Source organism: Rhipicephalus microplus, unplaced genomic scaffold, assembly GCF_043290135.1.
Source record: "Rhipicephalus microplus isolate Deutch F79 unplaced genomic scaffold, USDA_Rmic scaffold_533, whole genome shotgun sequence".
Classification (NCBI taxonomy): domain Eukaryota; kingdom Metazoa; phylum Arthropoda; class Arachnida; order Ixodida; family Ixodidae; genus Rhipicephalus; species Rhipicephalus microplus.
In genome coordinates this window covers 31,819-53,674 of record NW_027465093.1, presented here as the reverse complement: position 1 = coordinate 53,674, position 21,856 = coordinate 31,819, and the positions used below count along the sequence as shown (strand labels likewise).

The 21,856-nt window shown below is 42.0% G+C and overlaps 1 protein-coding gene across 2 annotated transcripts; it reads right to left on the bottom strand.

Moving 5' to 3' along the window:
* Nucleotides 1-2,040: 2,040 nt before the first annotated feature.
* LOC142795033 (uncharacterized) lies at nucleotides 2,041-20,406 on the bottom strand. 2 transcript variants are annotated; one of them, XM_075885976.1, is made up of 9 exons: nucleotides 20,263-20,406; nucleotides 19,611-19,708; nucleotides 19,227-19,409; nucleotides 15,891-15,975; nucleotides 10,119-10,268; nucleotides 9,822-10,034; nucleotides 6,411-6,585; nucleotides 4,893-4,969; nucleotides 2,041-2,338 (listed from the first exon to the last, which is right to left on the bottom strand). In XM_075885976.1, the coding sequence occupies exons 1-9, from the start codon at nucleotides 20,404-20,406 to the stop codon at nucleotides 2,063-2,065; spliced, it is 1,401 nt and encodes a 466-aa protein (XP_075742091.1). In that variant the 3' UTR covers nucleotides 2,041-2,062. The 2 variants fall into 2 exon arrangements, with proteins under 2 accessions (XP_075742091.1, XP_075742090.1); XM_075885975.1 differs by having other exon boundaries at nucleotides 9,822-10,268.
* Nucleotides 20,407-21,856: the final 1,450 nt, after the last annotated feature.

Sequence of the window (21,856 nt, the reverse complement as noted above, 5' to 3'; positions counted from 1 at the left end):
TGTAGCGGCAACCATCGTAAAAGGCTTGAATACCTAATTTGGAACATTAATTAGGAAAGTTAAACAATTAACTTTTTAATTAGTTGAGTTAGGCAGTTATGTGAAATAGGAGAATTGAGGTTTTTGATGCGAAGAACCGTTTACCGCTTTGAGGTTTTCGAAAAGTGGCCTCTCGTAACAATAACTGCGAATTAATGAAATTCTTCTCAATTTTGCGGCGAAACCGAAACGCGAATTAGCTGAACTGAAATAAGGGAGCGTTGTTGCATCAACCATTGACCGAATTCGTTGTGTGGGTGTGTGCGCTGCATGCGCTCGCAGTTACAACACGCATGACGCACATGCGTTAACGAACGGGGAAAAACTGCACCCCCGCAACCGCTGGTTCGAACAGTGACGTCATTGTATAGTCGTCTGCTTGTGACGACTATACAATTGGCGCTCATCGGTCCTTTGGCTTCGGTTTCGCCGCAGACTTTTGGAGAATTTCATTATTTTGTAGTTATTTCTAGAGGCTGCTTTCCCGAAATCTCAAAGTGGCGATGGGTTTCTCGCATTAAGGACTTCAATTCTCCCGTTTGACTTAACTGCCTAACTCCACTAATTTAAAACGTTAATTTAAATGTCTTAATTACTGTTCTAAATGATGTAATTAAGCTTCTTAAGATGCCGGCCGCTACAGAAAAAGCAGCTGTTTTGACAGCGAGCAAATAGCGTCTTTTGCTGATTTTTAAACAATATTGGACTCATTTCTTGAAAAACCCTGTATACATGTCTGAGAATATTCAAAAGTGTAAACGCCGCGGCATGGATAGTTTGGTCAACTCAGCTGAGTATAGTGCAGTGCGGTCATCTGTGACGTAGCCGATGATCACTTCCCATGCATCCCTGCTTCGAGAGGTGCACCATCTGGAGATCGCTAATATTCGCTGTTTGACGCGCTGAGAACGACCACCTGGTGCAGGGAGGGAGCGCGATGTAGTTTGATTCGCCTGCGGTGATGGTGCATGCGCGCAGAGGCTGTGGCGTAAAGAGAGACGGGGTGTGCTGCTCATCTGCTACACTCTAAAAAGTAAAGGAGGAAAAGGGGGGTCGAGGTTACTCCTTTAGAGGAGTAACTGACTTGCCACACCCATTGCACCATTTCGGGAGTAACTGCGACGGGAGGAACCGTTACTCCCCAATTTCAGTTGCTCTTTCAGAGAGTAACTGACTGGAGCAACTGATGCTCTGTCACTACTCCCATGGGAGCAATGGTTACTCTTGCTCAATACTCCTCAAAGGTGTAACGGATAGTCTTATTTGATACTCCCACAGGAGTGACGGTTACTCTTTCCCAATACTCCTGAAAGGAGGAACAGATAGTCTTCTTTAATACTCTCAGGGGAGCAACAGTTCTCTTTGCAATTACACCGCATGAGAGCATCCATTGCTCCCTTCCTAAACTCCTCAAGGAGGAACGGATGCTCTTGGTCAATGCTCCTATGGGAGTGACACTCTTTCCAATGGAGGAACAGATAGTCCTTTTCAATACTCCCAGGGGAGTGATGGTTACTCTTTAGAAGGAGCAATGGATACTCTCTGTCAATGCTCCTATGGGAGTGACGCTTAGTCCTTCCGTATGCCCCTGATGGAGTAACAGATAGTCTTTATCAATACTCCCCGGGGAGCGATGGTTATTCTTTACAAGGAGTAATATGCTCTGTGAATACTCTCACAGGAGTAACACTTGCTCTCTCTGAGTGCTCTTAATTGGAGCAATTGTTACTCTTTCCCATTAGTCCCGCAGGGAAGAATGGATATTCCACGCCAATGAGAGCGATGGTTACTCTTTCACAACGTTCCTCATCAGAGTCGCATGCAGTTGCTCATGATCGATGTCTCTCAATGTAGTTCATTACTTGTGCGAGTGCTCTTTAAGAAACCAGCCGTCAAGCTCTCCCAGCGGCAAATGAAAAAAAGTTTTCAAGAACATGATTTTCATTAGGTTGCGCCATGTCTGGCACAGAGGCTCCAGGAGAGATAAGAAATCCACATCTATTCGTTCAAAAAACTTTATTCATTAATGGCTCAGGGTGGTCAGTGTTACGCTGACTAGTGGTGTTGGCCGTAGGCCACTCTTCACTTTAAGAGCGCGGGATAGAACGTCAAACGTTCGTTGAGCTTTTTTATCAAAAACTATATTGGTAGCCCAGTATAGTGCCATCTGGGTGGAAATTGCTGCCAAGAGGCTCTTCTCTGCAATTTCGATGTCCTCCAGCCTCACAGCAAATGCATCAGATGTCAACACATTTCCCATGAATGTGACTGTGGGCACGTAGTGCGTCTTTGTGGGGTCCTACAAAAATAAAAAAGCACACTTCAACAAAAAACTTGTTGCTTCATTATTACAACAGCTCCTTTATGTAGGAACAGATAAAACGTAATGTTTTACGGCACACTGACAAATAAATGAAACTGAAATTAATTTGCAAAGCATGCTTCCAAACTAGAAGGAACATTCTTAATAATTCATAAAGCATTCGCACTAAGGCTACAGGCTTATCCACAGTTTAGTGACTGGTCTTGTTTACACACAACCCAATAATTCGTTCTGAAAAAAAAAAAAGAAAAAGGTGTGATTCCACGTAAGATTGAACAAACCATGGCTGGTCGACCTCTTAAATTTTTTTCAGAATTTTATATTGTTGTTTGATCAGTGGAAAGAAGAGATCCGCAATTGGTTTTGCTGTAAAAAAAATTGTTCGAAGCACAGTAAATTAATAATGACGGAGAGGTGGGGTGCCACGCTTACTTGCTCTGCTGCTTTTTTCGAATTTGGCAATCAGTTACGCAAAATATAACAAAGCTACATGACTCCAATTTGTTTGGCTATATATAGGGGTACTGGCACATACAATCATATTTAGATTGTCTTTTAGAACTGCATTATCGAACTGCATTAGAACTCCATTTAGAACTGCATTATCGATGAAAATGTTATTGTAAGAGATTCCATTGAAGGCATAAAAAAATTGAGCAGGCATGGCATGCTAGCATGACAACAGAAACAACCCACAAGTAAACTGAGTGCGATAAGACCATGCAGTTTCTGGCCTAGGTGCCCTTAATTTGCAAAAACCTTGCACAAAAAACACTTTAGAACTATGTGAGCTAACACATGGCAGTGAATTGAAAAAAAAGATTGACTATATATATCAAGAACTACAAAATTATGCCTAAAAAGGAATATGCCATCAACAAAGCTAATAGTAAAGAAAAAAAGAGTTCATTATTGGCTGCCTACCCTGGAGTCTGCACAAGCGTATGTAAACCTATAAGGGGAGCCTATTTATGAAAAAAAATTAATCAAAATTAAAAATGGGCAGAAGTGCATAAAGCATGCATTCTCAAATCATGACAGGGAATCAGCCACTGTTCCTCAAATGAAAAGTATGCAAACCTCTACGTACCACCAGATCAACAAGTAATCTGGGCTTAGAGCCTAACAGGGAAACTTAATAAAAATTAGAGAAATACTGAACAAAAATTGGAAAACTGACTAAAATTCGTGATTATAATCAGAAGATGTGACTGTTCTGATAAACAGTTGATTTCCCATATTTTTGAACAGTTGCCTGTATTTTTCATGAATTGTCAACCCGTGGCGTCTGTGTGCGAGTGGAAACCATGCCATCACATTCGCCGAGAAACATGCAGGGCGCACGAGTTCCTGTCCTCTTCTCTCACTCTTTCCCAAAAGCACTGATGCTTTGCCTAGCTACTTGGCCTCGGCGGGGAGAACTGTTTGCAACCGCTGCTGTTCATACCGGTTCTAGGAACCGCAGGGGGAGATGAGCGAGTAGAGGGCCCGCATTGTTAGTGTGCCCATCTCGGGTGGGTATGACGTCACGAAACATCACCTCCTGTAGTGAACGGCGTGGCTGCTGGATGCGGTAGTAGTTTGTTAAAAACGCATTAAATTCATTATTTCCCTGTAGTTTCTGCCTGGAATGAAGGTTGTCCCGATCACTTTGAGGACCCCACTTCCAATTTGATTGAATATCTTGGTGGCCAAAAATTTGTTCAGTATCCCTTTAAGGACCATGTACCATACCATGAAACAGGAAATGGTTGGTAAAACATTAAGCTATTAGAAAACACCAGATTGGGTGAGACAGTCGGGTACTGCAGGTTGAAAGAAATAAACTTGGTGCGGCCATACAAAGAGTAAAACAAACAACTGGGGGCAAGAGAAGCAGAATGAATGCAAAAAAAAAAAGAGGAAAAGCCGAGAAGGCAGGGAATCACCTAGAGCGACAGAATTAGGGAGCTCACAGGGATGAAACTGAATCGGCTTGCTCAAGAAAGGGTAAATTGGAGATAATTTTAGAGCGGTCTTCATTCTGCAGAAGACACAAAAATAGGCTGGGGATGACGACGGTGGCACAGATGCCGTGCTTACATAGCATTACACAGGTTCTAAGATCTATGCTTATGGTGACACGAATAAAAACCATATCATGGCTCGCGATACACAACATCACATCACTGAATGCATCCTTAAGCCAGTTCGGGCTGCATAAAAAATCAACGTGCCCACTCTGGTCAGCTTGGAGTGCCAGTTCATGGCATTTCAAACAGTGGAGATACCGATTCATTGAATCCTATAAAAACAATGCAAAGAGTGGCTGACAGTGATGTAGCCTCCGAGCGGGCTACATTATGGCGGGCTTCTACTGTACTGGGTAACCTATGCATAAATGGTACGTGAAAGTCGTCTTGGACATGGCTGGTTGAAAGGCTTTTCAACAATTCACTTGCAAAAGATATAGCAAACATTTATCACAGATGGCAACTTCACAACTGCAGTTCACAGGGAAAGTAATATACAAACTATGAATTATACTCACAAATTTGCAGATGAAAGCATCCATTCTTTCCTTCACCATTGCCGGAAGGACACAAATAGCAGCAGTGAGCATCACCTCTGAAAAAACCGTGAGTTGCACTGTTTCAAAAAGTACTTAAATGCAAAAGCTACAAGCTGGATTCAAACTGCCATTTTAGCAACTCACTAGAAACATAGAGGCTGTAATGGTGTACATGACTGACTATCTTTTATGGGGTAGTCATGGTAACTACACTCAAACTTAGGAAGTATGCAGGGTCACCCAGCCAAGCGAAATTCACAGTCACGTGCACCACAGACCAGCTGGATACCTAATGTGAAGTGAGAAGGAGTAGACGTGCTTACTTACATCTACATTACTACACAACTAGTTTGTGTATTGCTATGGTGTTTAAGCAGCAGAACCTAATTCCCATTGGGGATAGCACTGCAAGACATAATATAACAAAATTTTTATCGTACCTTTAGAAGATGCAGTTTACATCTTCGTGCTTTCAGATGTGAAAAAAATTTTGGCACGAATTTTAATCCTTGCCATTGCCAAATGTAGAATGCACAGAAATAAATTGAAAACTCAAGAAAAGTATTGGAAAACACAGTGGCACCCATCTTGCCTGCTACGACCCCTTTAAAAAGACTAAAGAAATCACTTTGAACTGTATGTAAGAATGTTAAATTACCTTTTTTTATTAGTGGAGGTAGGCATTTTGTGAAATGGGAGTATTGAATTCATTCATGCAAAAATCCCATTGCAGTTTAGAAATTTTCAAAAACCGACCTCTAGTAATATTTGAGAAGAAATGAAATTCACCCACATTCAGCCGCGATACTAAAACACGGAAGAGCGTCACTGCCCTACTTCGTCAAGAATAAGTGAGCATCATTATATCGACCACCAACCAACTTCGTTGTGTGGGCGTGCAGGCTGTGCTTGCAATTAAACGCACATGGCACACAACAAATACAGAACTTTGCCTCTTCTGTAATCTTTGTTTCCAACATTCTGGTCTTTTGCTTGTGCTCATCTGTGCTTCAGTTTTGGTTCCATCATTGAACAAAACTTATTTTCTTAAATTTTATTTTATTGGTTTGAGCACAGAATGAACTGTATTTCAACCTAGCTTTAGCTGAGAAGTTCAAGCAGTGGTGAATGTATTGCACAAATAGAGGCAGTTTAAGATCTTCAGCAGCTGAGATATTTAAGCAATTTTTATTGCTTCTGTACATGAGCTCTTGAAATAAATTTATCTCTGTAATAGCTACCTGTAATCACGTCGTTGGCACTTAATGCCAGTTTCTAGGAGTGTGACATTGCATTTTCAAAACAAGTGCATATAGTGATAGACTAATCGAACGCATGCTCTGAGTCAACCAATGTAGAACTGTGCAAACAAATCTTGCCTAATACATTCAATTTTACAGCACCCAATTTGCTTGACGTAAAATCGGAAGAATGGCGCTACTGGAAGCTAGATACAAAGAAAGGTGGTAATGTTAGCGTAGAAATGTTTGAAATTACCCTCGGATGCATCTTCAGAGGCATCGACAAGAACAGCATCGAGGTCTTCCAGAAACTTTTGCATGTGACGTTTCTGTCTGGCTATTTTTACTATTTTTCCTGAAGCAGGCCCCAAGAATTCTTCCAGTTTCTCCATTATGGGCACTTTGGTAAGCAACCTGAATTCCAGCTGCACCTATAAAATTTTCATAAGGCATTTTAATGACGGTAAACCCTATAGACTTACTTGCATCTGCGGTACAACATTGCACAAGGTCACAGCACTGCAAAACGTGTAGTCAGGTTCACGATTACAGTAATATGAATAAAAATGCTGAAGATGATGTTAATCAGTTTTATGGGCTCTTGCAATGTGGCAAGACGGTTACTGTTACAAAAACAAAAATGGACAACCACACATTTGTAGCACCAAGCTACAAAAAAACTTTCATGGATTCCTCAACATTTCCATGGACAGAACAAAGCTTTCATCCTAAAAGATACACGAGGATTTCGGTTGAGCTTCGTGCTACAAATGCATAATATCTTTCCCTTTTAAGGAGTTGCAGAAGTGCTCAGATACGTGTGCAGTTAAAAAATATTAGGAAATGAGACTGTGCACCAGGTTATGAAAAAGGCTTTGAAGCATCATTTTCATACCTTGCAACAGTTTTCTGAAATGGGACATACTTTCTAAGTTTTGGATTTGCAGTGCCATCCACAGCACCATGGTGCTATGGATGTGAGATAAACTGCTAGCGAATGCATTTGAGCTGAGTATATTTATGGTTCCTTGGAACATACCAGACATTTGTTATTAGTGTGCTCAACTAACCTTGTTACTGTCTAAATTTTCTTTCTTTCTGCCGGTCTTCTTAATACCAGCTTTTTGTTAATTTTTCAAAAAGGCAAACAAAGCCACTTTCAAATACAGTTGAACCCCTTTATAAGAAATTTGTACTGAGGAGCAACTCTTGTCTTTTTATGCGGTGTTTCTTATAAGCATGGGTATCACTTATGCATTTTCTTATCAACACCTATTTCAATGTAGACACACTGCTGTCTCTTATACCAATTTCTATTTTAAATCAGTGTCTTTTATAAAAAGGTTCGACCTACTCCTACCAAGCACAAAAGGGCAATTTTGAAATAAAATGCGGAGGTTACTATCTGCCAGTTTCACAAGTAAAGTACATAGCAGGACATAATCTTCGTAAGTCCTGCCAAGGAATTCGATGCATTGAAGCAGCAAGTGACGAAATAAGCTGTTTAGCAAACAGATTACTCATTCCTGCCGCTTGGTCAATATAGCTATTGAAAATCTAGATGTTAGTAGCTTGTCGCTATGATGTAATATGAGTGACTATAGCCAAAAGTGCAGAGACAAAGGGATGTACATCAGTGACGCACCACCAGTTGTGTCATAAAACAAGTATACTATAAAATTTTAATATAAGCAAGGACAACTGCAGACTTACTGCAAAACCTTCAAAAATACTTTATGCTGCTCTGTACAGCAAGCCAAATTAACATAAATTATCAAAGCATGCACCTTGCCAATTTTGGCACACATTCGCTTTCCCCTGAATGGGTGTGCTGCATGCACTTTAGTTGTTCTTTTACAGCCTCAAAATGAATCACATAATGCCAATAAAATAGCATAAATTTACCATGTTTCTGTGGATGATGCCACTCTAACCTTCCACAGTTTAATTTGAATTTCCATTTGTCAACTAGATTGTGGCTGAGTGTGGCAATGCATGTACTAGAGAATAGCTTTAAGATGAGCTGGCACAGGAGCCATTTTTTTAGACAACTGCTTTCAAAGTCACTATTGCAGGGCATTCGGCCATCTCCTACAAACCACAATGACACAAAACAATGCCAACAGTGATATGTTGTAGCTACCAAACATTGGCAAATAAGGCGACAATCTCGCAAAGGTATCGTGAAGTAGTGATCACTTTGGCTGCCGTAGCACTAGACTTTCTACGGTATTACACCAGGCACTCGAACAACTGACTGATTGTCATGAGTAAATGCACCAGGCAATGTTGCAAGTTTTATTTGACCCTTTTACTGTCACTAATGTACCAGTAAGTTCATCTTGCATTCACAAATTAGTGCTGAAGCACTAAATTGGCCTATTTGGCATAATCCTAGTGATTCCACGATTTCTTGAATCAATATACAAGACTATCAACAAAAGCACATAGATACTTCTTAGCATGGTTTCCATTATGTTGCCATGGCATGATGAACGTTATTTATAATTTTCCCCCGACATATATTTGACGTTTACTTGAGTTTCCCTCAACATATGTTTGAACACATAACCATAGGCCTGCACATGGAAAGCGGGTCACAGGGGCCAGCCTAGCTCACCTAGTCACCTAAGGGAAGGGGGAGCAAAAAATCTTCCCCATACGTAGACTTAGTAGGGTTGAGGGCCACTGCAACGAACCTTTGGCCCCCTTTATGGGGAACCCTGTAAACGCCTATGCATTCACGTTTCAGTCAACAAAAATGTTATTAGTAAATGACAAATGTGGATTCTGGAACGTGACAACTAAAATAACTATATTTGCTGGAAATGCAAATTACCCCAAACTAAAACGCGACAGGCGACTGAAAAATTCTCCAAACAAATCGGCAGAAAAAGAAGCCCGAATCCTCCTGTTATAAGCAGAACTGGCAACTCTAGATTACAAATCCAAGAGTTGCTCTGCTATCTGCCAAAGGTTTGCAGTTGTTGCTTCGTCTTTTATATTCTCTTTGTGCGACTTCTATATTGCGTCAAGTTCAGAGGCACTCTCCATTGCTTCTTTGATGAACTGAAATATTACTCAAACACTGCTTTCACTCGCTTCATGCTATCAGTAGTAGAAAGGATGTTGTATCCCCTTTCTGCCCCATCTTGACGTCACAACAAGCGATTTCTGTGTTTCGAGCTTCCCTGATATTCCCTAAACAAGCAGACTCTCGGGTTGTGTGTTGGACAGAACCACGCAACAGTAAAAGCAATAAGTGTAAGCAATGAAATAAACCATACAGCTCAGCAATGCTAAATTATTTTCATTTTTCCTGTTTTTTCACATCTTAGGTGTACTTTTTACACTTTAATCAAAAATGTACATTAGGGTTTTACTGCATTCTTGTTCAAGCCATTGTACATATGCATCATGTTAGCATAAAGTGAACAATTCAAACAGTCAGTAAATAACATTTCAATAGTTTATATCAAATAAACTGCAGAATAAAAATTTTGAAAAGCTTGATGAACTAATAAAATACTTAGAACAACTGTACAACAAATAATTGCAAAACAAACATCTCAAGAATGGATGGATGTGGCCGAAACAGCAGAGCATGCTATTTCCCTGGGCACTTTTTAGCCACTTTCGATTCATGAATGCACACTGAAAAACTTACGATGGAGCCGATTAAAAGAGCAGGGTACTTCTTAATGATGTCATCAACAGATGGGCTGTCTTGGGACACCCACTCCCTTCTGCTTGGCAAAGTTCTGCTCATACAGTCCTCAATATAGGCCATGTCGGGCCTGGCCTTTGCAACTTCTTTCGTCATTGCCAAAACGTGACCAGCAATGGTCTCGGCATCTTCTGCGTCAGCCAAGACAGCTGCCTGAAAGCACAGATAAATTTTGTTGGCCAGATGGCAAAGACAAACCTGATGTCTGCAGGGCTGTGCAAAATTTGAAATACGTACACTAGGCCTCTCAGTGCGCCGAGGAGCAGTGCACTCGTCCTCTGTAGGCTTCTTCTTCCGCGGAATTCTTTCTGTGTTCTCCTTTGTTAATGCCTTCATTTTCTTCCTTTCATATTTGGCTTTAAATCTTAGAGCTTCTCGCCATGAATCCTGTAAAGCACGAGAGAGTTACTAAATATGTTATTTAAATAGGTAACTGCAATCATGTGATCATGGATCGCCTCACACACAAAAGTATGACTGGCAACAAGTACAAGGAATGAGTGCCACTGCAGCAGCTGTCATCACAGTTTGGTTGAGTGAGATCACATAATAAAAGTATTTCGGAAAGTTGTTATTGATTCATCCCTTTTCTTTTGAAAATAAACATTGCTCTAATCAATAACTTATAACAGAAAATATGAAAAAAGAAATTTACCTCCCCGGCACTTCTGTTCTGCTTTTGTTTTTATTTTTTCTGACCCCACAAGGGTACTTATTGAGCTTAAAGGGAAACTACACTGAATGTTCTGCTTGTAACTTCATTACTGCAGTTTAAGTGATTAATAATGAGAATAGATGGTGATGATGCCAAGAAAAGTATAGATGATGGTATTAAAAGTAATTGTAATGTAAATGTGACAAAAGAAAAGTGGACGAAAAGATACCTTCCCACTGGCAGGTACCGGCCCAAAGGCCTTTGAATAATGCGTCCGATGCTCTACCACTGAGCCACAGTGGTGGTCATCCCCCCATCCACCTTATGGGTATACTATATGTGTATTTAAACGTGGGAGGGTCAGTCAGTGTTGCCCATTGCCACTACAATGAGTGTGGAACACTCTTCGATCCGTGCCGGTGGCAAGTTATTTTTTCGTTCACTTTTATTAACATTTACATTACAGTTACTTCTGATAGCATTCCCTATACTTTCCTTGGCGTTGTTGTCTGTTAGTTCTTGGAATAATCTGTTTACAAAAAAAATGAGCCCTTAAGTTTACACTTCTTTCCTTCATTTCTGCAGTTTGTAGCTTTGTGTCTGGACATCCCAAAATTGAATCATTAATGCTCAAATGCATTGTATAAATAATGCTAGCATCACTGAATTAGAACAATTTTATGTCAGTTCAAAATGCTCCCCTAAATACCAACAAGCAACCAGTGTCCGAGAAAGAGAGAGTGCGAGATAATGTGCATTTAAGCCATGGTGTTGTTCTCAGTTATAAAAACTGGGCCCCATGTGTGATAAACAATGAAACGATGCCAGTGCTAAATATGTGCCCCCTTCCCCCCAGAAAAATAAAAAGAGCAATCCTGGCCGAAGCAACAACTACCACATTGAGAGCAGCGTGACAAGACAGCGTGGGGAGGTGACAAAAAATAGTCCTTGCCAGATTTCAGTTGGTGTATTGTGCACGCGGGCACTGCATGACATCTTGTGATGTTGACAATACTCGCTTTTCTTTCGAAACATCACATGGAGCTCTGTCTCTGTCATATTAGTGGTGATGTTGCGAGTTGATGCAAACTCAGATGCGCACTCTTGCTTACTTTGAAATTAAATTAAAATATTTTAACGGCAACATTTCTCGCTAATAATCACTAAGAAGTGCTCACGCATGCAGGACTATCGCACACATGCACCTGAGTTTCAAAATTTGGTCTCGGGGGTATTTTAGGCGCATAATTATAACTTCCAACACTATGTCTGCTCTGAAATCGGATTCTAGTGCACAAAATATTTTCAAATAGCTTATGCCAGAACATGATTATTGTGTTAGAGCATATTTAAGGGGAGACGTGGCAATGGGAATCGTAATTTGGTCAAAATGTTCAGTTTTTCAATTATTCTTTTCTGCAATCCTGAGACCATGTGTCACATCATAGTGTGATTTTAGACCCAAATAAGCAGTAAAAGTTGAGAAACAAGCATTTCACTAGTGGGATGTCGTCAAAAAAAGCTATGTGAAAATTGGGCATAGCAAGATGCAAATTTGAAGCTCTCCCTTGGCACAGTGCCACCATATTGGCATCATAAAGAGGACAAATTGGAGCTCTAGATAGCCACAAAGATGCATTTCTCCAATGAAAAATAAAGCCAGTTTCCTTCAGAGTTCCATTCTATCAACTTCTAGCTCCAAAATCTTTGGGCTCCATTTTCTCAGCTTTCAATTTTTTGAGCAGTTGCTGTCAGTCATCCCTATGCCATTTCACAACAAATTAAGCTATAGCCATTCCGTTTTTTGCACTTAGATTCTCAAACATGGGTGAGTGCGGTAAAGCTGTCCATATTTGTGTACACATCATACGGACTTTTCTAATTGGCTTTTTATAAAAGTTGTTGGTAAGACAATATGTCTGGGACATTAAAAAAATTTGTGTGCTTATTTAAATATTAAAAATAAACCAATAGCATTATGGCACAAAATGAAGCCTTGTGAATATCCTTATGCAAAAATTTTGACAAGCTTATGTCTAATTAGCTAATTAATATTGGGATGACAATGAGAGTCTATCAAGTGTTGTAACTCAAGAGGTACATTAGATAGCTCAAAACCGATTCCAGTTATGATATCAGCACAACAAATGACATCTGCATGCCGAATTTCATCCCTTTGGCCTCATAAATAAAGATAATTTTCATTGCCACGTCCCTTAAAAGGGCTGTGACAACAATTTTGAAGTGCAGTTATTTTTTTTTTTGCAATAGCTTTCTGGTGGCCAATTATTCATACCACAGTCCATTGATTGCTGCAGTTCACAACACATAAGTAGTGTGCTTATTGTCAGCTAGTTGCACCTTCAGTTTGAAAGAGCTAAGAGAACGACAAGCCGCCGGATGCAACTAACACCATCTAGCATGTGAAATGGCACACACATAGGTCGGCAAAGATGAAGAGCTCACATACGCTCACTCATGAAATATATTTTGCCCTTGGGACTCGCTCGGACTCAGAGACACCAAAACTCAGACTAGCGCTGTTTATCAGTCTCAGTGAGCCAGTGAGTCCATTTGCATGCAATTGACTTCCTTGAACTTTGTGTCAATGCTGTTTACCACTAATATCTCGTGTGCTCTGTGCCTTACTTGACACCTTTCGATCTCGTTCCTTGAAATATGAAATATTAGCGATCGCAACTCGGTGAGAATATTTTTATTGAAAGAGATGACTCACGTGAAATATTTTTATCGAAAATTTCTAGGAATCCCCACTGCCTGTTGACTTTTCGATAGCTCACACCTCTGATCAATAAATATTGAGCTGGCGTGCAAATGCTGGTGCTTTGAAGTACTATGTGCGAGTATAGGCCTTATGCAAAATCGCTGCCATCTGTCCGCCGTTGTGTGCATAGCAGCTATGTTAGAGGCTCCACATGGCGCAGTACACACAGGCTCACGTGTGTTTACGTAGACGTATCGACGAGAGGCGTGTATTGGCCCATAATCGCAATGGCAACGTATTGCTGCGTCTCTTGCAGCACACATAGAGGAACTCTGAGTGCTGAAGAGAAAAAGGTAAGCCGTAAACTTTGCCCCTTGTTTTTTTTTTTTTTTTCCCCAAGCTGATGGTTTTTTTAGCATGAGCTCCGGCTACTGCTCTCGAAAATACGTGTTTGCATTCTCCTTTCTATGCAAGTAAGACGAGCCATAGCATTTGCATTCGTGTTCCCGAAAATTGTTGCGTGCCAAGGTAAGGCAGTTTTTGTAATGTTCTCGCTAGCAACCATTTACCAAGTGACGGAGAAGCTTATGTTACACGCTGAAGTCACCTTTATGCAATTAACTTCATCACAGCTAATTGCGTGTGCCTATATTTCGTTGATGTGTTTTGTTTATTATGTTTGGGTAACGGCACATGCTCAATTAGAAGCAAGTGCATGCCATCGGTTAGTGGGATGACTTGCGCATGACTGCGTACATTTTTCAAGCATGCGATGTGCTCAGCACATGCAATGAAACGTAGGCACACACAATTAGCTGTGATAAAGTTCGTTGCATGAAGGTGGCTTCTGCATAAGTGTATGAGTCGCCTTAACTTGGTAAACAGCTGCTAGCGGAAACATTGCAAAAACTGCCTTGCTTTGGCATGCAACAATTTATGGGAACACGAATACAAATGCTATTGCACGTCTTACTTGCATAGAAAGGAGAATGCAAACACGTATTTTCGAGAGCAGTAGCCGGAGCTCATGCTAAAAAAACCATCAGCTTGGGGAAAAAAAAAAAAAAAACAAGGGGCAAAGTTTACGGCTTACCTTTTTCTCTTCAGCACTCAGAGTTCCTCTATGTGTGCTGCAAGAGACGCAGCAATACGTTGCCATTGCGATTATGGGCCAATACACGCCTCATGTCGATATGCCTTACATATACATACGTCTATGTAAACAAACCTTCTTTCAAATTTTTTTGGGACATGTGCTAAATGTGCATATATTTACAGCAACCAAAGGAATAAAGCCAGTTGATAGTTTGCGCTCTTTCCGTTTACGCTTTTTTACTTCCTGTGTTTGTTCGATTGTATGTGCAACATTACAAACCACAGACATGCACCAACTCGCCCAGCAAGAAGTTGTTCTTAGTACTGGGATGTTCCTTTTTTCTTTCTGCACTTCACCACTAAATGAAAAGCAGCCACTGTGGTGCGGTGAGCACAGTTTGAATATGTTCTACTTTTTAGTGCTCACTGAAAAACACAGTGCATACACACTAAGCCCTTGTGGTGCCACAGGCACACATATGGGCTGTTGCACCCCATCACCCATAAGCAAGCACAAATTATTGTTTTAGCATATTGCGGGACTTTTTTCCCTATAGCAGGTGTTCTCTCTTCTGTGAAGACATGAACGGCACCATATCAGGAGATCAAAAACGAAGCACTGATGCAAGATAGCTGCTATAGAGCACCTTCATTTAGCGACCAAAAGAGGAAAACTAAGCTGTTCCATGCACCTCAACTTTTTTGTTGAAGGGACACCACCTTTTAAAGATTAAGATGGAAGAAAAACAAGACAAAGCTCACAACACCTAAGCGAAATCACCACAGCCATGTTGTTTGGCATGTTGGCGTTCCTTACACTGCTCCTCATTACTCACTAAACCGAATGACACTGCTTGGTTGTTCCCTTTGTAAACGGAATGACCTGCAGGCTCACAACACATGTTCAACATCACCTGCTGCACCACGACTCAGCTAACTAGAAAAAAAGAATGGTGCAGCACATGCACTTTACATGCTGTCTTGCAGCGCACAAGCATTTTTGGACTGCGAACAATGCTCTTAGTGATAATGCATCGTCACATATGAAGCTCTCCCTTAGTTTCATGGAGGTATTTAATGACCGAAAACGTAGTGGATTCTGACTTCTTGGTAGACTCACTTGATGGTGTGAAGGCAGTGCAGCTTTCTAACATTACCTTTCCTCACATCATGAATACGTATTCATGTAATAAAGTGCCGTTGCTATTTTTTAATTTTTACTTTTTTAATGAAAATGCAATGATTCCAATCAGAAGCAAAGTTAAGCCTGCAGATTTATCATCACACAGGGACCTTGAGGGCGAGCAGCATTTCACTATTGAATGTTGCATCGGCTAATCATGTGTAACTGCCTGTCCCAATTTAGAATAATGGCTTATAGAACAGGAGGAGCCATGTTCAATTCTGAAATTCTTGCAGAAGCTATCTTTTTATTGTCAATGACTGATTTCGCTTCACTGTTGGTCCTTAAAAGCAGGCATTTATTAGACAAGCTTTTCAGTGCAATCAATTCTGCAATAATATGTGAACTCACATAGCCAGTCCCCGCTACATCAGCCAAGTTAGGAAATCTGGTGATCAAAGCCCGTGCTGCCTCTGTGTACAATTTCCCAGGGTACCTAGCAGGAAAAAATATTTACAAAAGCAAGAATGTAAGTTACTCACTAGCAGACCAAAGCTTTATCGAGAGATCGATAAAGAAGAGTATGAGGGCAAGAGCCCCTTTGATATGCAAAGAATAAAAATCGCAACAGTTACAATTGCAATGGCATTGCATTTCTAGAAAATAGGTTGCCTTTAGCCAAGTTTCTTTGTGGGTAATAACTGCAGAAAGTATGGCTAGAACAAAACATCAGAAAGGCATTTTTGGATAAGTAATTGATTGATATCTGACGTTTAACGTCCCAAAATCACCATATGATTATGAGATACGCTGTAGTAAAGGGTTCCCGAAATTTCGACCACCTGGGGTTCTTAACGTGCACCGAAATCTGAGTACACGAGCCTCCTGCATTTTCGCTTCCATCGAAAATGCAGCCGCCGCAGCCGGAATTCCATCCTGCGACCTGCGGGTCAGCAGCCGAGTACCTTAGCCACTAGACCACCATGGCGGGGCATTTTCAGATAAGTAGAAATCCAGTGTATGTACAGTTGACTCCCGATAATTCGAAGTCGCTTAATTGGAATTTTCGGTTAATTAGAAGTCAAGAGGTGTTCCCGTCAGTTTTGTATGCAACACCATAGAAAAAAATGCTCAATAATTCGAAGTTGAAAGCCCACAAGATTGGTTAAATAGAAGTTATTTTTTAATCTAGAGCCTCGAGGCAACCGTTAGTTTCAATAAAATGCGCAATTTTTCAAGTGCCAGAACAACTACCGCACTGCTGTCGTCACCATCGTAGCTGTCCGCAGCGCACTGTTGTGGACATCGTCGTTGTGCGCAGGGCCACAGTGCATGAAGCGGCAAGATTGTTCAGTCAGCACCGGCGTGTCGAACGTCGAGCTATCCCTTTCACTGTCAGTCTTGTTCTCTCGTCTCTGCTTGTGTTTCGTTGACTGTGTCAGCTGCGCGTCGCAAGTTATTTCCTCGTGTTCGGCTGGCCACGACGTTGAATAATGGCAAAACGCGGCTCGTACCGAACACTTGATCTGGCGATGAAAGAAGTCCTGAAAGAAGTAGAGCAGGGAGGCCTTGCCAAGCAAGACATTGCACGGAAGTACGGCATTAAGCCTAACATGCTCTCGAATTTTATAAAAAACAAGCAATCAATAATGGATGCTTTTGCAAATTACAAGTTTAAAATGTCACGGAAGCGAATGCGCACCGGCGCCTACCCGGATTTGGAGAAGGCGCTGCTGATTTGGATCAGAGAGGCACGCAACAACAAACTTCCTCTCAGTGGTGAGGTCATTCCAGCGAAAGCCTCATCTCTTGCGTTAATGTTGGACATCAACGACTTCGCTGCATCGGACGGATGACTGACGCGCTTCAAACAGCGCCATGACCCGATTTTCAAGAGCGTGTGTGGAGAGAAGGCGTCAGTCGACCAGGAAACATTTGCAGCATGGAAAGCAGAGAATCTTCGCGGGTACCTTGAGGAGTATCAGCCGGAAGACATCTTTATCGCAGACGAGACTGTGCTTTTTTATCGGTTGCTACCAGACAAGACTGACGTTTAAAGACGACGACTGTGCTGGCGATAAACGTAGTAAGGAAAGGGTGTCTGTTATGATTGCCGCAAACATGACTGGCACTGAACGATGTCGCCTTCTTGTGATCGGGAAGGCCGCTAAGCCTAGGTGCTTTAAAGGCGTCAGGACCCTTCCTGTCGACTATGCTTCTAACAGAAAGACGTGGATGACGTCCGACATTTTCAGGGACTGGATAAGGAAACTGGATCGGAAGTTCGCATCATCGAACTGCAAGGTGTTGTTCCTTGTCGACCAATGCAGTGCCCACATGGACGTACCAGCCTTGAGTGCCATCCATCTTGCGTACTTGCCCGCAAACATGACATCTGTGTTGCAGCCCATGGACCAGGGCATAATCAAAAATGTGAATGTCCTGTACAGGAAGCATCTCATCGAGCGCATGATTCTGTGCATGGATAAGTCCTCGCAATACGAGGCGAGTTTAATTAGTGCCATCCACATGCTAGCGCGAGCGTGGGGCTGCGTGAAGAATGAGACCATCGCCAACTGCTTCAGGGCCTGTGGTTTCGTGGCAAATTCTTCGGGAGAGGCTTCTTGTCCGCCGGTGGAAATGCGAAGCGAGCTTGACGACAGCATTGTTGACGCCGCTCTCGGTGACAGCAGCTTTGACGTCGTCCTCGGTGACCCCTGCTTTGAAGATTATGTCGCCGTGGACAGCACAGTCAAAACGTGCGGTGCACTGACGGACAGCGAGATTGTGCAGATTGTTCGGCCCCACGAAAGCGTTCATCAAAGCGACGACGAAGATGACATTGAAAGCAAGCCACAACCGAAGGCTGCCGATGTAGCTGCGGGCCTCGCTCTCGCGCAGCGGTTTTTCACTTGGGAGAACAACGCTAAAGAAGCACTTGGGCACATCTACGCCTTCCAAAACCTGCTTTCCACTGCTAGATTCGGCAAACAGAAGCAGACGAAGATGACCGACTACTTTTCGTAAAGAACTGCCGGCTTTGAACCTAATAAAGATGCCATGTTTTTGTGATTTCTGCCTAATTGGAAGTTCGTTTAATTCGAAGTTTTTTGCGGTTCTCGGGAACTTCGTATTAACAAGAGTCGACTGTACCAACAATGCAACAGGCATTGAAAGGCATCATAGAAGCATCTATATTGTTCGTATACCTGTTGTTGGGTCTTATACAAAGTTTTCAAGAGTCATCACAGTTTTCTGTGCTGGCTACCACAAGCAGGCTGAAACCATGATCTTTTAGCTCATTAAAGAATGTCAGTACAGATATGGAGGGGGCACTGGCACTACTTTGATGCCACTGTTTTCTACTCCTTGCATTTGAGCGAGACTTTATGCAGCATTCCAACCAGCTGGTACCTTGAAGATAGTGACCACAATGATGTAAACAAAAACAATATATATTTAATCACGGGAGGAAACAAGTGGGCATTGTGACTACTCCATGGTTTGTCACCAAGGGGTCATGCTTCATTGAAGCTTCCTTCAGCTGCACAGATGGCACTATGACATGTCAGATATTTTTTCTAGCATTTGAGTGCTTTTTCTGCAATTTTTTTTGTTTATTCACCATGGATGTCCCCCCCCCCTTTTTTTTTAACCCACGAGAGCGGGTAAAAGATGAATGTGAAGAAAAGTTTCAAAGCACTTTCAAACAGGATATTGCACAGTATCTACGTAAATATTACTCACATGTCGTATAAGTACAAGTCATGGTGAAGCCACTGTAGTACTCGAGAGCGACCTACGAAGTACTGCCCTGGCTGGTGGCATTTTACCATCCAGGCAATGTCTGGTGGTACATCTGGGAGGCAGTATGCACCGGTCCGTGCTGGCTGTGACGGCTGTGCAGACTCTTCCAGAACATCTGCTATCCTGTAATAGCAACACAGAAACTGCATTTTGTCAAGCTGTTATGAAAAACCACCTCACCCTTTTTTTGTTACAACTACCAAGCTAAGAGGCTTATCCAATTGAGAGGTCTGTTTTAAATGAAAACTTTAGCCACCGTTTTTCTCAAAGCAGTGTGCAACAAGCAGCTTGTAAGTGTATTGCTAAAGATGCAAAACTACTCACCGGACTTGGCTGGTCAGTCGGACTTTTATTCTCGATTTATTTTCGATCACGTCCACTTCTGTAATGTCGACAAAAACGTCGAAGTCTTCGTCGAAACGCTGGAAAAATAAGAATGCCAGAACTCAGAAGGGCACTACATAACACACGGATAAAAAATTTGGAAGTGTCATGGTTGCAATGTTGGCCAACAAAGACCTGCTGTTGCCACAAGCATTCGTGCTATTTACATGTCCCGAATTCCCGCCACAGCAAGTGAAAAGCGCAACATTTAACTGTATTTAATAAACACACTAAATAAATTTGACTACTGCCAGCGTCGGCTACACATACACGTGCAGCCTCGCTAGATGCCGAACACTACTGGAATCGACACCTAGCGCGATCTCGAAGTAGGATTCCCTACTCAACAAAAATACCTTCCACGTTTTCTACGATTAAAGAAGTGAGGGGTAAATTCGGTGCAGCAATGATTGTCATCGAGGCTTAAATTGGGCGAAATTTAGCAATAACATGTAACTTAGCGCTGTCGGGTTTTTCTATAGAATGGACGAAGCAAAAAGATGCAACACAAAGCTACAGTAATCGATGACAAACGCTGTGGCAACCACTGCAGCACGACGACTGTAGAAATATATAGAAAGGAAGGACTCACCGTCAAGCCTATGGCAGAGGCGTCAACTTCTGAGAACATGTCCAACCCTTTCAAGTGTTCAATTAAATCCCGCCCCGTCCACGGCTCGTCGAAAGCGACGGCGACATTTCTGTCGCCGTATGTAACGAGGCACTTCGATTGCATGGGGCGACAGCGGCGCAAGACAAAGAATCGTTTTTAAGCCAGCCGCGGCACATGCACTCGCTCAAAAATTCATGGCCCCGCTACGCACGTGCCTCCTCGTTGCAGTTGATGTTGATGGCGCAGCGGCGGCCGATGGATGGATGGATTGATATGGCTGTACCCTTTAGATCGGGCGGTGGCTGACGCCACCTAGCCGGAATACTTAGTGAACCACAAACTAGAGTTATCTTTTTTTTTTCCTTTAAATAGTGAAGTTAAGGTCTGGTACTTTACAGTGACAGCGACGTCACACGGCCATAATTTTTTTAAAGTATGTTTTAGTTTAAAAATAAACAGACAGTTTCTTATTCCAACCGTTCCAACCATAATGCTGTCTAAGGTGCCTTGAAGTGTTACTATTTGACAACCGTGCTATTTGACCAACCTTCTCGTAACGCGTTTTGCTATGGCGCCTGCACACATTGAATTTGGCATGATCATGGGCACGCTGTACCACAGTATTAAATACAAATCAGAAGCCGTAGCAGTAGTGCTAATACGACTGCTGATTGAATTATGGTCCCTGGCAGTATATTCTAGGGGCCACAATTCACTAATAGATCTACTGATTTTTTGAAATTTCCGCCGATTCAGTGTACTGCTGTTCGGTCTTTTTTTTTTACAAAAATGAAAGGAACTTCCACTTTTTTTACTAAGTATTAATTAAGACATTAATGTGTTACTACCAGTCAAACAAGAAATTTCTTTCATGGTAAAATTCTCAAGCTAAGCGCTACTTTTGATTGACGAGTCATACACCTTCATACAGTAATTATTACAGGAAGCTGCTCTATGTTATGAGCAAATATCGGGAAGTAATGAGACAGCGATATGAACGCACACCACACCCAAAATCCACGGAACCACAAACAACAAATCTGGCTCTCGGGCAAGTATCGTCTCTGGAATAAAAGAAATGCGTGCCACTAACCCCATCGAGTAGCATGTTGTATGAGCCAATTTCTCCTCGGCGACAAAGCAAGGCACGCTCTATCACTGTAGTGATTTGAGCAGTCTGGTCTTGCTGATCGAGATATTTATCTTATCGCTGCCTAGCTCCTTGTCCTCTCTGAAAGCTTCAGCTAGCCGCTGGCTCTGAAGCCTAAAATATTGCACCTGAGTCCACAGAGAGATCAGGAACTTCAGCTAGGAAGACCTATATGCTTTCTAACTGGTTATTAAAGCTGTTATTTGCAAAGATACAGGACGACATTATCCAATGGACGCTATTTGCTATGGCCTGTGATTTTGACCTTGCGCACATGACACATATATGACTTCCACCACATCACAGATTTAACATGCAGCAGTCAGTGCTAAGCCGAATAAACATAACACGAGGATCAACACAAGTGCTTTTAGTGTGTTGTTTGGTGTAGCCGCATCTGAAACTGAACTGCGCATGTGGTGC